Source organism: Taurulus bubalis (genome assembly GCF_910589615.1).
Source record: "Taurulus bubalis genome assembly, chromosome: 19".
Taxonomy (NCBI): Eukaryota; Metazoa; Chordata; class Actinopteri; order Perciformes; family Cottidae; genus Taurulus; species Taurulus bubalis.
This window is the reverse complement of record NC_136607.1, coordinates 6565980-6581758: the sequence shown is the minus strand read 5'-3', so window position 1 is coordinate 6581758 and position 15779 is coordinate 6565980. Positions and strand designations below refer to the sequence as shown.

Below are 15779 nucleotides of genomic sequence, written 5' to 3'. Positions count from 1 at the left end.
TAGAATAACAACTCCATTCAGTTTTCACTGGGTGAATACATACATACTAGTAATTGCCACACAAAATTCAACCAGAAAAATATCGGTATCTTTGGAAATTTAAGGTTCTCAACTAGGATTATAATATTATAATAATGTTGAACAGCATACCTTTGTAATGTAACAAGGTCAGCGAGGTTTAAACAGCAAACAGAGTCAATCTGAATCCAGATATACTCAAGGGCAATCGTTACACACACACAATGCAATCTGTATTTTCTGCAGGTTCGGTGTCATGGGTTTCACTAAATACAGTATATTCCTCTAAAAACGAAAGACAACCCCCACATAGATTTTCTTAGCCAGCATGTGCATCAGCAGAGCTGTGAAGACCACTGGGGGAAAAAGAAAGTTAATCAATATACAACGGACCTGAAGTGGGAGCTGAACATGCAATAATGTAAATCCTGCACTGTCAAAGCCCTGAGGTGTGCACACAAGCTCAAACACGTGCAAAATGATGCAACGGGGGAAAAAGGTATGTGATGTAGTAACACCTTACAAAACACATCTTAAAACCAATACACAGTTATGTTACATGTAATGTGAGCTTTATGCTCATATTCCACATCATCATATGAGAAACTATAGTAGCACATAATGCCTCAGGTGCATTGGTGCATCAGGACATAGTCACGACCTTGGTGCCCAATATTTATTTATGTATCCTGTGAAGAACGTCTCCATGACAACTGCTTGTGATTAACTGAAGGTATGCGATGTCAGGTGTAGCAGATGGATGCTAGTGTTGTAGAGGGCGGAAAAGCAATAATGTTATTTCGGACAACTGTTATGATGACTGGGAGCAGGACAGAGACGTATGCAGGGACAGAGACGAGGGGTGAAGGAGACAGAGAGAGGGAGGGAGGAGACAGAGAGAGGGAGGAAGGAGGCATAGAGAGGGGCGAAGGAGACAGAGAGAGGGAGGAAGGAGACAGAGAGAGGGAGGAAGGAGACAGAGAGAGAGAGGGGTGAAGGAGACAGGGAGAGGGAGGAAGTAGACAGAGAGAGGGGTGAAGGAGACAGGGAGAGGGAGGAAGGAGACAGAGAGAGGGGCGAAGGAGACAGAGAGAGGGAGGAAGGAGACATAGAGAGGGGCGAAGGAGACAGAGAGGGGCAAAGGAGACAGAGAGAGGTGCGAAGGAGACAGAGAGAGGTGCGAAGGAGACAGAGAAAGGGAGGAAGGAGACATAGAGAGGGACGAAGGAGACGGAGAAAGGGAGAAAGGAGACAGAGAGAGGGGCGAAGGAGACAGAGAGAGGCTTAAAGGAGACAGAGAGGGGCAAAGAGACAGAGAGAGGAAGGAAGGAGACATAGAGAGGGGCGAAGGAGACAGAGAGAAGGAGGAAGGAGACAGAAGGATGAAGGAGACAGAGAGAGGGAGGAAGGAGACAGAGAGAGGGAGGAAGTCAGAGGAGTGCTGGGAACAGATGGAAAGAATAGAGCATGATAGCAAGAAACAATATATGGACTGAGTAGAAAGAAATACATTAAATATATAAATACAATGAATGAACAACCCTGGGTGGCAAGGTAATGAGGAACAAGAGAAGAGCAGCAGTGATGAGGAGGAAGGAAGCATACAGATAACTACAGCAACAGAGATGACGAGGGAAAAGTAGACTCGGTTCCAACTGGTGTCCCGGGCAGCTCAGTATTTATGGCTGTGTGTGTGTCAAGTCATTTACTCTGGACACCTGCATTCACCTCAAAACTGTCCTCTACATCTTACTGAAGCTGTGCTGTCGGCCTCCACACACACACACACACACACACACACACACACACACACACACACACACACACACACACACACACACATACAGAAGGGCCTTAAGCTGGTTAATAGAAAATGTAGAGCCTGCAAAAAATGAGGAAATGTAATGCTGTGTTTCTATAACATCCCAATCACCACACATTCACCTAGTGGAGCATTATGTGTGTTCACATAAACAAGCCTGCAGCCCACATGGCGACAATTTCCCGGTGCACAAAGTAAGGTCCATTAGAAACAGTTTTCTCCATCCAACCTTATTAAGATGACCTGGAACAAAACGGATGTATTCAGATCCTTCAGGCAGACCCTTAAGTTGCAATACCGCAGTACTCTATTGCAAATAAAAGCTCTGTGTTTAAAACTTTACTTGAGCAATTAAAATAACAGAATGTGCTTACACTTAGTAACATAACTGTGTAAAAAGAAACAGCAATGAGTCAGTTTGCTGACTTTATTTTGCATTTTTTTCCCATAGTTATCACTTGTGTTACAACATCTCACTTTAAATCGGAGGAAATGCTATTTAGGGCCACTGAGGACACTGAGGTTATGTATTCCATACTTTTTTCTGGGAACTAAGAATGTCCGTATTTCTCAACCAGAATTTGCAAGAAAATGATAAACCAAAACATTTGAGGAACTTTTTGTGGGTACTCATGACCTTAGTCTTACTGACTGTTGATTATCAAAGAACGCTGTTTGAATTTGTGCCCCATCTGTCATATGCTTTATTATACTGCTATTAACAAACATTGCAACGCTGCCACTTATATGTGACACTCAGCGGCACAAAAGGTCACGCTGTCCTTGTATTCTCTGTATCAGCATAATATAACAACACATACACCATGTCACTTACAAACGCTCCGGCCTTGAACACATTCCAAGGGGGATGCGCTCTCGGCGGACTGGTCTCTGGAGGTTAGAAGCTGGGACCGACTGGGGCTGACTGGGATGGGCTCGTCTGCTTTTGCTGGAGGATTTTTCTGCTGCAGTGCCATTTGAAAACACTCCAACCCTTCTGCAGTGCGCTGGAGCCCAGAACTGATGTTGAATGACTCCCCTGTTTTTTGCCCAACCCACACATCCATCACCGTGTACATCACACTTTCACTCAGTAATTTGAGGTGCTTTTGGACGCCCCTCGTAGGGCGTCCAAAAGCGCCTCAAATTACTGAGTGAAAGGCCCAACAGTTAAAATATATGCGTCCAAAAATCCTGCAACCGGCAGGAGGGCCTGCAGAGAGAAACTCATGGAGCAGCGGCCAAGGACACTGTAACGCCGGCGTGCCAGGAGATCGAGGGTGGGGCTGCTGGAGTAAAAGCATTTACAAAATAGGAGGAGAGAGTCATTGTGACTGTCTCTCCCTCCCTCTATGTCTCGCTCTCTTGCTCTCTCTCTCTCTCTCTCTCTCTCTCTCTCTCTCTCTCTCTCTCTCTCTCTCTCTCCGCCTTTCTGTCTCAGGAGCATTCTAAAATGGGCCATGCTTGATGCATTAGCTCTGCTTGACTAAAGCTCGCAGTGGAAAGACAATGAGTGGGACAAGAAAATGTAGCCAGGTGATTGATGGCCAATGTCTTATTCCGTGTTGAAAAGGAGAATAAGTTCTCTGCTCACATGCTACATCCATAACAAGCAGCTTAAAGGTATACCTTATTTATTTTTGTCAGGTATTTCATTTAAGAAGTGCAAGAATTGCCACTCAACTATGAATAATCTGCATGTCAATCCCCATTTGTAGGATGTATAGTCCTATGGAGAAGGGATCATTTGGACAGGATTAAACATGTCATGAAGTCATGGTTCCTCAAATAGCACTAATGCAGCTGTTTTTGCTGCATCCCGTCCAACAATTGGTAATCGTTTCCGCTTTGACCGGAGTGACCCGAGATTCGAGGTAGGCATCAAGATTGATGGGGGATCAATATCCTGTCGGTGAGGCGGAGCCACCAGTTGGGCAGCCCCACTGACGCGTTGCAGTTCAGAGGGGAAATGGCTCAGTAAATGGATGGAAAAATCACAATTCCCACGTAGCTTTGCACCTCCGATAGTGAGGATCTCAGAGATAGCTGGAGGAAAAGTGTGTGCATGTGTAAGGTGAACACATGTACAAACACTACAGTAAAGCTATGCGGCAATGTAAAATAAATACACATGTTCCCCCATACAAGACAATAGAACATGTCCCAGTATAACAACAGAAAATCCACAAAGGATTCTACTCAAAGGTTTAATGAACATTTGTTCTTTTTTGTTTTACTGCATGAAATTCATTCAAAATTAATGCATGACTAAATTCAAACTAGTTTCATGAATCAATGAATGGATCTGAGTTATATTAAACAAAAATGCATTCAACATTGCAGTTTTAAATTGTCCAGTCATACATTGTAATAATCTCCCTGTCAGCATTACTAATTTGTCACATTAAATGTTAAAGCACAAATGAGGGATACCTATATTAATAGGTATCTCTACTATTCATATAACATTATATTAACTCCTGCCACAATCACATCATCCTTTGGTGTAACCTTCTGATTGTGGGAAGTTCAAGTGACAAGTCAAGGTTCAAAAAATAAATAAAAATAAGACTCAAAGCTGTTTTGAAAGAAACACACACATGGAATGAACTCTCCTTAACTTGTCTTCAGAGTCCTTAGACTTGATAACAATAAATACAAATAAATAAAAAAACAGTCATCATGTTGGAGTTGAAGTTTCTAGTTCACTTCATTCCTAGTTCACTTCATGAAGCTGTCAACACTTCTGCTGTCATTTCACCAGGGAAAGGGTTTTAGGAAACCACTGACTGGTGTTTAGCTGGTCGCTGTCCGTGGTGCTGAAGCGACGAGACCAACTCAGCAAGCGTTGTTTCGATTTTTTTTTTTCAAACTGTTCACAAGTATATGTTTTTTCTTCATTATAAACTCAGTGATGCCATCTATGTAGCTATTTATCGAGCTATCTTTTTTTGTATTAATTTTTGTATCTAGCTATCTCAATCGGACACCCACGTAGCGCCTGCAGCAGCCCACGTGGCCCAGACGGAGCGGGACCCCGGACCATTAGCAGACGTCCTGTGGGGGATGCGCACTCCCCTCCCTCCCATCAATGGACCAAACAAAAACTGCTTGGACTTGCCTTGTTAACGACAGCGCCCTCAGATATATAAGGCGCAGGCGGAGGAGGTCTCATTCGCTGTGAGAGCCCGTCACCTGCACACACATACACGCACACACATACACACACACCCACAGAACACTCACACACACACACCCACATACAAACTCGCCCCACGGCTTCACCCTTTTTGCACCGTGCCCCCTCTTCATTCCGGAGCACACCAGAGTCTCACCGGATGAGTTACCCGGCGGACACGGCAGGGAGCCCCTTCAGGAGGAATATGGATACTCGGACCACCGGCTACGGCTACAGCCGCTCCGGCGGCACCCCGTCCAGCGGCTTTCGCTCCCAGTCCTGGTCCCGGGCAAGCCCCGGCTCCACCATGACCTCTTCTTACAAGAGGAGCGTGAACATGCCGGTGTCCCGGGTTTACAGCTCAAATGTGCTCAGCTCCGCCGACAGCGTTGATTATAATCAAACGTCCATCCTGAACGGAGACTACAAGCGATCTAACGAGAAAGAGCAACTTCAGGGGCTCAACGACAGGTTTGTGGTTTACATCGACAAGGTGCACTACCTGGAGCAGCAGAACAAGCAGATCGAGGACGAGATCCAGGCACTGCGGCAGAAGCAGGTGTCGCGCTCCCAGCTGGGCGACCTCTACGACCAGGAGCTGCAGGAGCTGCGCTCCGTGCTGGAGCAGATCCACCACGACAAGACGCAGATCCAGCTCGACACCGACCACATCGAGGAGGACATTCAGCGGCTGAGGGACCGCTTCGACGAAGAGGCTCGCATCCGGGAGGAGACAGAGGCCATCATCCGCCTCCTGAAGAAGGACACGAGCGACTCCGAGTTGGTGAAGTCCGAGTTGGATAAGAAAGTTCAGTCGCTGCAGGATGAGGTCGCCTTCATCCGCAACAACCACGAGGAAGAGGTGAGCGACCTCATCGCCCAGATTCAGGAGTCCCAGGTGACCGTGGAGAGGAGAGACCACCAGAAGACGGACATCACCGAGGCTCTGCGGGAGATCCGCTGCGAGCTGGAGGGCCACTCCAACCAGAACCTGCAGCAGGTGGAGAGTTGGTTCATGTGCCGCTTCTCCAAGCTCACCGATGCTGCGGAGCAGAACAAGGACGCCATCAAGTCCGCCCGGGATGAGATCTCCGACTACCGCCGCCAGCTGCAGTCCAAGACGGTGGAGTTGGAGTCCATCCGCGGGACAAGAGAGTCGCTGGAGAGGCAGCTGAACGACATCGAGGACCGCCACAACAGCGACCTGTCCAGCCTGCAGGTAGGACGCAGAGCCGCGCGTAAAGAGCGGAAAAACATCGTTTGAATACACTTTTAAAATGCTGATATGAGACTTATTTGATGGTCACGTTAATGTTTTTGCGTTTGAAAAACAAAACTATTAATGGGGGTTTGAGTTGCTATGGTGACGATATATATATATAGATTGTTAATGCACTGCATATTTCATTTTTCGTATTTTTTAGTGTGACGCAGTTTTTAATCTGAGGGAAATGAAATAGCAAACTGACTTAATACAAGATAAACGGATTGATGTGTTTTCTAAATCAGAGTTTAGATGTGTTGAAACATTTTCTGCTGCGTAGTGACCGCTAGAGCGCATCATTGCACTTCCAAGTTACAACAGCTGACTTACAAATCACTTGCCAAGTGTCAGGAAGGGGTTAAATGGAGATGCTGCAGCAGCAGACTCCCCCTCCCCCACTCTTCGTATTGCTGAGTCAGAGGCACGGGTCGATGCTGTACCCTTACATCACACCACTGAGCTTTTGGGGTGGGTGTGGGGGTGCATTGACAAGAGTGGGGGCTGTCCTTGAGAGAGAGGCCTTCAATATGAATGAATGCGGTGTTGCCTCAGATTATATTAAGGCAACAGGGTTTGGTGCACATAGTCCACAGAGTTTATACAAATGTGCACAGCAATTAAAAGAAGGAGGCATTGACACAGGTTCAAGTTCAATTTAAAGATACATTCTTAAACATATTTTGGAAGTCTTTGTAAAGCTGTTGCCACACGTCTTGGTAATCCATGAAGGTGATATTCAAAGATGCGTAAATTAATCTGCAATAGAGGACGTATCTTTGCTCTGCATGTCATCTTGTTTAACTTAATCAACCTTGTATTGTGTGCTCTGTTTTCTCAGGAGACAATTCACCAGCTGGATAATGAGCTCAAGAGCACCAAATGGGAGATGGCTCGTCACCTGCGCGAGTACCAGGACCTGCTCAATGTCAAGATGGCCTTGGACATTGAAATCGCTGCATACAGGTAGCCGACATACTGACATGCAATTTACATTCTTCAGGTAGCAGAAATAACATTTGCAGTGATTTCAAATAAACGGTAACCTTTTCTGTATACCGAAAGGGAATACTGAATACATTATGTATACATTTGCTTTCCTCAGGAAACTTCTAGAGGGCGAGGAGACCCACTTCAGCACTTTCCCTTATCGTCAGGCGGTCACACCTACCAAAATCTCTAAGGTTAAATCTGACTTTCCCAAGCTGAAGGTGCACCACAAGTTTGTGGAAGAGATCATCGAAGAAACAAAGGTTGAAGATGAAGAGAAGTCAGACCTCGACGATGACCTGGTGGAAATAGCGCAAGAGCTGTCTGCCACACTTGGAGCGGAAAGAGATGAGGGTGACGAAGAGGAGGGGGAAGAGGAAGGAGAAGGGAATGAAGCAGAGGGTGAGGGAGGAGAGGCAGAAGAAGAGGGTGAGGGCGAGGAAGTTGTAGCCGCCACTGAAGCCAAAGTTAGCTCTAGCGAACCCGCTAAAGAGGAAGAGGAGGATGAAAAAGTTGGTGATGAGGAAGAAGAGGGGGAGGGAGAAGGGGGTGAAGAAGGAGAGAAGGAAGAAGAGGATGAGGGAGAAAAGGGGGAGGATGCGGAGGGAGGCGACGAAGGAGACGAAGAAGAGGGAGACGAGGGAGAAGAGGAAGTTGAGGAGACAGTATTGTGCTCCAAAGCTCCAGAGTCTAAAGCCTCTCCTGACAAAGAGAAGGCCGAAGACAAAGAAGGCAGCGGAGGTGAAGAGGAAGCTGCTGCTGAAGAGGGGGATGGCGATCAGGATGAAGATGCAGGTAGTGACAAAGGATCCAAAAGCGAGGATGAGAAAGAGGAAAAAGAGGATGCAGACAAAGGCAAACAAAGCGAAAAAGATGAGAAGTTAAAAGATGACAAAGCAGAAGAAGCTGTAGCCAAGACAGAAGCTCCAAAAACAGAAGCTGCAAAGCCAGAGGCCAAGAAGGAAGAAGCTGCCAAAACCGAGACATCAAAACCAGATTCTCCAAAGTCTGAATCCCCAAAGCTTGGATCCCCCAAGTCTGAATCACCTAGACCTGAGTCCCCTAAGTCTGAATCACCTAGACCTAAGTCCCCTAAGTCTGAATCACCTAGACCTGAGTCCCCTAAGTCTGAATCACCTAAACCTGAGTCCCCTAAGTCTGAATCACCTAAACCTGAGTCTCCTAAATCTGGATCACCTAGACCGGATTCCCTTATGTCTGAGCCTCCCAAGCCTGCATCCCCTAAATCTGAGTCCCCTAAGCCTGCATCACCGAAAGCTGAGTCCCCCAAGCCTGCATCTCCTAAATCTGAGTCCCCCAAGCCTGCATCACCTAAATCTGAGTCCCCCAAGCCTGCATCTCCTAAATCTGAGTCCCCCAAGCCTGCATCCCCTAAATCTGAGTCCCCCAAGCCTGCATCCCCTAAATCTGAGTCTCCCAAGCCTGCATCTCCTAAGTCTGAGTCCCCCAAGCTTGCATCTCCTAAGTCTGAGTCCCCCAAAGAAGGCTCACCGAAGGCTGAATCCCCAAAACCCAGCTCCCCAAAAACCGAGTCCCCCAAGTCAGCCTCCCCAAAACCTGAATCTCCAATAGCTGAATCCCCAAAGGCCGCCAAGTCTGAGGCCCCTAAAGCTGCTGAAGAGAAACCAGAGAAAAAGAGCGACCCAACAAATGAGAAGAGCTCAGAGAAGAAAGACGCTGCCATGAATGGCGACGTCGACAAGAGCAGCCCAGAAGAGAAAGAGAAGAAGAATGAAGAGAAAGAAGACGGCGTGATCGCCAACGGCGTGGACGAAAGTCCCGTCAAGGAAGACGCCAACCAGAAAGTGGTGATCACCAAAACCGTGGAGACGATCACCACCGGAGAAGACGGATCCAAGCACGTCACCAAATCTGTCACCGTGACCGAGACGGTGAAGGAAGAGGTGGAGGAGGTGGTAGAGGAGAAGATGATCGCCACCAAGAAGATGGAGAAGCACTCCAGCCAGTCCATCAAGCAGGTCACAGAGGGCGAATGAGCGGAGATAAGCAATCAACCCAGAACTAACATTACAAAAGAAAATCATACAGCTAGAGCGATGTATTCAAGATAACCACTCGCAAACATAACAAATCATAGAAAGAATCCAAAACGTAAATGCTACACGTTTTCAAAAATGCATGTTGAGTGACAGCTTTAAAACGGGCTTTGCTGCAGACGCGGCGAGGAGCTAGCGACCAAGACATTTGATCCTCTTTTTTCTTTCTTTCTGCAGTTCACGGGGCGAGCTCACGGGAGGGAGGGGGGTCTCTGCATGCTAGCTCAGGAGAGGGGAGAACCTTCCTACCTTCTGAATGTATGGTAGACATACACTGTAAAAAGAGTAAATATGTAAAAGGAATAAATGCATTGCGGATGGGAGAGTGCGAGGAATATTATTCAAGTTGAGAGGTTTTTGGAGTTTAAGTGAAGGGGGTGAGGGGTGGGCGGGATGGGGGTAGAGGGAGGGTCCTCTACGCAGACACTTGCTCTACTGAAGAAGCCTTACTTGACATGTGAAGATACCAACTGAGCCAAAAAAAAACTAACAATAAATACATCACACACAGAGAAGAAAGAGACGGCAGCGATATGATAAACACATGACCATATACATCCAGTTAAAGCTTAACAAACCTGAAGAAACTCTTAGCCTTAAACATGCTTTTTATCAGTGTCTGTTATGTTTACCTGAGTGCAACTGAAAAATAAATCAACTGTAAATGCGTAGATTCATGCATTCTCGAATGCGTAGGGTGGACTTGAATTTAAATACAGAAATAAATGAGGTGCTACTGTTTGCAATCCCATGACTTTACTCATCATGAACAATTTCCCAGCAGCATTTGCTCAATAAATGTCATAATGAAGTAAAAAAAGATTCTGTCTTGTCATTTATATTGTTGAATTCATATTTGTTCTTTGTGTATACATATACAAACATGACATTACATGAAAATAGCTTCCACTACAAAGTATACTTGACATCAATCTGTGGTGATGGCTATTAATGAATATTCAATTCATCAAAGGAATTACACAAGACACAGTTTTCTCTGGCCCTTCCCCAGGTGATCTACATATACACCTGTATGGATTTACACTTAACCAGATGAAGTTCTACCAGCCACATACATGTGTATAATGTAATTCTGTATTAGGATTTACAATTGATAATCCGACCAAAATAACTTCATCCTCGAAAGCTGCTCTAGTTACCACAAAACGTAATCTGCTAATTGTGCCAATGATGTCATTTGAAAAAGAGCAAAGTCATCATCCAATAATGTAATTTATCTAATCTAATATTTAAAAAAAGTTGAAAAAAAAGGTTTGTCTGACAATGCTGAAAGGATGGGCAAGATTACTTTTTGGACTTATGGTTATGGCTGAAAGATATTTCTTCAGATTCAACATTAATTGATGTTCTGCTGAACTAGTTAATCAAAAGGTTTAAAATATGCGTCTTTGTTTGTTGAAATAATTTAGCAGCACCAAAAAAATGCAACCGATGCTAATGCTAAGAGCAAATACCACCAGGGCTGTTTGCACCAGACCTGATGCAGAGAGCTCGCTGCTGCAGACTGTCTAAACGTAACATCTACCTAAGGGAGTAACGTAACAGAGCAGCTGCTGGGTGAGGCCAGGTGTCAGGTGTTTGTTTGGATGGTCTCTTATCACATTAGAGAAGATTATAGATGCACTTGGGAAACAGATCGCAAACTGTTACTACTAGTCTTTCGTGTAAACGTAGTAATGTCAGGTATTTGCAAAAACAAGCTTATGGGTCATCTTGCATGGAGACATGATCAGTTTCAATGAGTGCCTTTTTGTTTACATGTTAGTGAAGTAATACAATCGAGCAGACTTTCACATCAGAGTAATCATAATCATCATCATTTCTCTTAGTTTGCCTGCAAAAAGCATGCAATTACTGTAAATAATAGCTACTGTGTGTGTATGTGTGCCTTCATCTGGCAATCAGTCACTTTGTCTCAGTTCAGATGCATTAAAACCGGGACTATACGTAACCTTTGACAGAAAACAACATTGTCTATTATATGTCAAACGTTAAAATATAGATGTGGTCAATTGAGCACTACTTGATGGGATTTAGCTTCTGCTAGCCTTAACGATAGCTAATATTAGCTCAATTTAACCTGTAGCCTTATTAACCCCAAGTGCCCCCAAAAATGGGGGCAGAATTCTTCCTCACTCAAAGTCCTTGTACTCCCATGAATCGATAACAAAGCCACTGAGTGACATAGAAAAAAAAACCTGCACAGCCTGGCCTTACAAGAGCATATAAGTCAATTGTACATGTTTATAACACAATTCAACCATAAATATCAACATAAACCATAAATATGACTCGAAGGACTCGAAAGTGACTCGAGAAAGGTCCCCAAGGGATATGAAAATATACATTTTCATATCCCTAGCTTGTTGCCACACATGATTGGCACACCTTTCTGAAAGGCTTACGACCTACGGAATCCGACAATTGTGCCAAAACCACTGTCAGACAAAGTCTAAAAACTGAAACATGACTTACTTATGGATTATTAAATGATACTTGCTTGGTATGTAATGGTGCATCTGCTTGAGCAGAGTCCATCTGTTGTGGAACCAGAGGTGTCCAAGGTCCAGGAAGAAAGTTAGGGTATTTTTGCTTTCAACAGACCTAAACCTACGGTTCACGAAATATGCACTAAATTAATTACTAAAAATATTTAACTTCACTTAATCAAAGTCAAACTTAGCACATATACTGTTAACACATAGTGCTAAACAAAATAAGCTATGATATGCATAAGTAAAAAGAGGAAATACATCCTGGAAGTTTTTTTTTTCTTCTGTATTCTATCACCAACCAATAAATCAGTAACACATATACTGCTATATGAACCTCTTAACTGGTCTCACAAGTGTGTTCTGTATATTATACCTTTTGAAATTATTCAAATAGCCCTTGTGGTTGAGGACATATTCTGTATTTAGTATGGGTATGCAAACCATTCCGACTTTTTGAGAAAAATGGCTGGGACTTTACTGGGGCTAAATGAGTTAGCAAACTAAAGTTTGAGCCAGTTCATTTGAATGTGAAATGTAAACTGTTGAACATGTTTTAGCATTTACCATCTTAATATAATCACCATTTGTGGCCTCAGAGGCTTCTGTAATGCTCAAGTTACTAATCAAGTAACTAAGTAACTATGAAGCGTTGGCTAAACAGCGGCCCCTGTGGTTGTTTGTTGAAATAACAGGAAGATAACGCAAATAATTTGCCTCCACTTTCTCTTATTCCATGGACTGTATACACGGCCACAAGCATATCGGTCGCGAAGAGGAACAACAAACTCCTGTGGAGGTATAACGAACTGTATAGGTATAACGTATTTTCTGTTTTAAATTTGTGCTAAAAAACACCGAAATTATTTAATGAAACAGGAACACAAGCAAATAAGAGGGTAACACTTTATAATAACTATACGCTAGTATAGTTATGTAATTCATCATTTATAAAGCATTGTTCCAACATTAACACTCATTAGTATGCAATTCATAAACACAGTTATAAATGTTCTATTCTTGATTAATACGCTTGACTATTATGCGTTTCATGATCAGGGTTTCATACTTTATAAATGATAAAATAAATTAAGTAATATATATTACAAACCAATTATTAAGGACTCATAGATGATTAATAAGATAATTTATAAAGTGTTAGTAAATTATTAAAACATTATTTAAATGCCAATTATTCATGCATTTATTTATACATATAATGATTTAGATATGCACAATGGTTAGGGACTATGTTAACATGTACTTTATAAACGTGTTTTAATACAGCAATTCATGATTAATTCAGGTAGTTACTAGTCGTTAGTTAATAAGTATGTTCTGTGACCTCATCTAAAGTGAGGACTATCTATGCATAGCATTAATAAATGACATTGAAAGGCCAGCAGTGCCTCAAAGCTAACACAAATCTCAGTTATCTTCTCAACAGAAAAGGAAAATAGACACAACACAAAGTGAACGAACATTAATATTTATTGCAAGATGCAAGCAATGTACTTATGTGCACATTGTTTGCTAAAAAGAATGCTTTCAGCAGTGGGGATTTTAGGAGAACATCCAAAAGGTTATGATTTGATCCACAAAATAAATCAAATTCCGCTTCCAACCCAACATCAACTTGGGACACACATTTTGTACAACAGTGTGTTTATGCTACGGAAAACGCTGAACTAAGTGCGCAGACCCAGGCCAGAAAGAATGCCGGCCAGTGGCGATGCCCGTCAGTGGCACGAGTGGTGAGTATGTTTCTTAGTTTGCTGGCACGTACACATTATTGATTATGAGCTATCACCTGGATTGGTCTACTTACAACCTAGGTGACGCAGTGGCGCGTGTCAGGACCTCTAGTTAGTGGCTAGCTTGCTAACTGGCTAGCTAGCTAGATACTCAACCGGGCAGTTGCACAGCAGTTGCTAACATTAGCGTTATTAATCCTCCATAAACATCAGGTCATATCACTCGGGTCCGATTTCAGGGCAGTTGCTTGATTGTAAACTGTTAGTTTAGGTCCTTCTGCTCAGAAGTCTGTTAAATACACAGACACATTTCTATTTGTAGGTCTCTCTTTATTTGGTCAAACTTCCACCACAAGCTGCAATTCCAGGATTAAATACCACGATTAAAAGTGATGTGACAAAATGTATATTTAATTTAATTTAATTTGTATTTATATATATATATATATATATTAGGGCTGGGCACGTTAACGTGTTATAAATGTGTTAACGTAGCAATCCATTAATGCCGACAATGATTTTATCATGCGTTAACAGCATGTTTGTTTGTTTTAGCATTGGGAGGGGCTTAACCACTGCTGCACACAGGTACTGCACTTTTAAATGGACATTTTCATTTTAAATCTCTACCAGATGGCGTAGTTGATAAAAGCAAAGCTATTTGTAACCACTGCTAACTGGAATTGTCTCATCACTGGAGTACTACGAACCTGAAGTACCACTTTAAGCCCCGCATGGACCTATATAGGTCCTTTTTTAGAAATGTATTTAAACTGTGTAAAACATTACAATAATCATGAACAAATATATTGATGCTCCACATCATCATCTCTTGTTTAATTACAAGAGAACCTGGGCTACAATAATTAGTCAGCCATTTCAACACAACTCAAACACCAACTAAAATAATTATTAAAATAAAATAATTATAATTTTGTCTCGAGTCAGCCCACTCTGCATGTTTCCAGAACTAGCAGCCCGTAGCTTGGTGCTATCAGAAAAAGACAAATAGCAATTTGTAACAATTCCACACAGATTCCAAATCTATTCACAAAACCCCTCTGCTGCAAAGCATCACCGAGATATGAACCAAAGAACACAGCAACATAAATCCCTGAGTCAGCAAATTTTTTTTTTTTTTTGAGAAAATAGCAAATAAAAGAAAAAATGCATTTCTCTCAGTAAATCCCCACTATTACACATTTATTGAACACCATAAGTTATATACAAGTGAAATATAAGGTTTGCTACATGAAAAAATTCAAATGTCACAGATGCGCGAAAATATGCGCAAATGTGCCCCAATGGAGATTTTGGAAACCTCGCCTGAATTCTCTTTGTACTTTATCTCTCTGACTTTGTTCTGCTTCACTTTTTCAAGTGAAAACATTGCAGAGAGACACCCTGAAAGTGCTTTTTTTTATAGGCGGACCTGAAACTTTCTGTGTTTCAATCTTTATTTACTCTTAGCCAGCAACATATATACTAATATTTACACATCTGACCAAAAGCTCACAAGGGTTGCCTTTATTATAACACCAGAATTATTCAACTAGCCCTTGTGGTTACACAAGAGATACACCCTTTTCAGTTTGGGTATGCTATTTCGAGCTAAATCCTAAATCCGTGCTTAGAACCGCAATGGATGACGGCCCATATGAGCCTCAAGACGCACCGTTGTGAGGAAAATACACAAGTTGTATGAAACTCATCTTTGCCCAGCACTAATATATATATACATTTGTTTTATATTACTAAATGTCTGAATGTCCCTTTAACATAAATATAGTTTGTTCTTGGGCAACAGAAACAACAGAAACTGATGTCCATTAAATGTGTGTCAAACTTAACCTTTCTGGTTCTTCAATTTCCGTACACTAATCTTTCTCAAAGTGTGTGTCTTTCCCTTCACTGACATGAGCTGTGACATCATGTAATTGTCTGCTTGGTGTGTGTGTGTGTGTGTGTGTGTAATAATGGGTTTGTTTGGGGATCTTCTTTGCACTTGCATTTGTTTCTAATGTGTTTCTAATGGACTGAGTGAAATGAGGAATTAGTGAACGAAACTTGCTTCCATTTCTCCACCAACCACTGGCGGCGAGGTGATTACAGAACAGCTGTGTTTGCAGAGGCTTACGATGTTAAAAGGACACACAAAATCAATG

General features: G+C 42.9%; 1 protein-coding gene across 3 annotated transcripts; it reads left to right on the top strand.

Annotated features, from left to right (window-relative positions):
* Window positions 1-5178: 5178 nt before the first annotated feature.
* nefma (neurofilament medium chain a) lies at window positions 5179-10155 on the top strand (the record flags this gene model as incomplete). Of its 3 annotated transcripts, none has more annotated exons than XM_079235514.1 (4): window positions 5179-6237; window positions 7121-7245; window positions 7385-8416; window positions 8807-10155. In XM_079235514.1, the coding sequence occupies 4 exons, from the start codon at window positions 5179-5181 to the stop codon at window positions 9285-9287; spliced, it is 2697 nt and encodes an 898-aa protein (XP_079091640.1). In that variant the 3' UTR covers window positions 9288-10155. The 3 variants fall into 3 exon arrangements, with proteins under 3 accessions (XP_079091640.1, XP_079091639.1, XP_079091638.1); XM_079235513.1 differs by having other exon boundaries at window positions 7385-8884; window positions 9068-10155; XM_079235512.1 differs by having other exon boundaries at window positions 7385-10155.
* Window positions 10156-15779: the final 5624 nt, after the last annotated feature.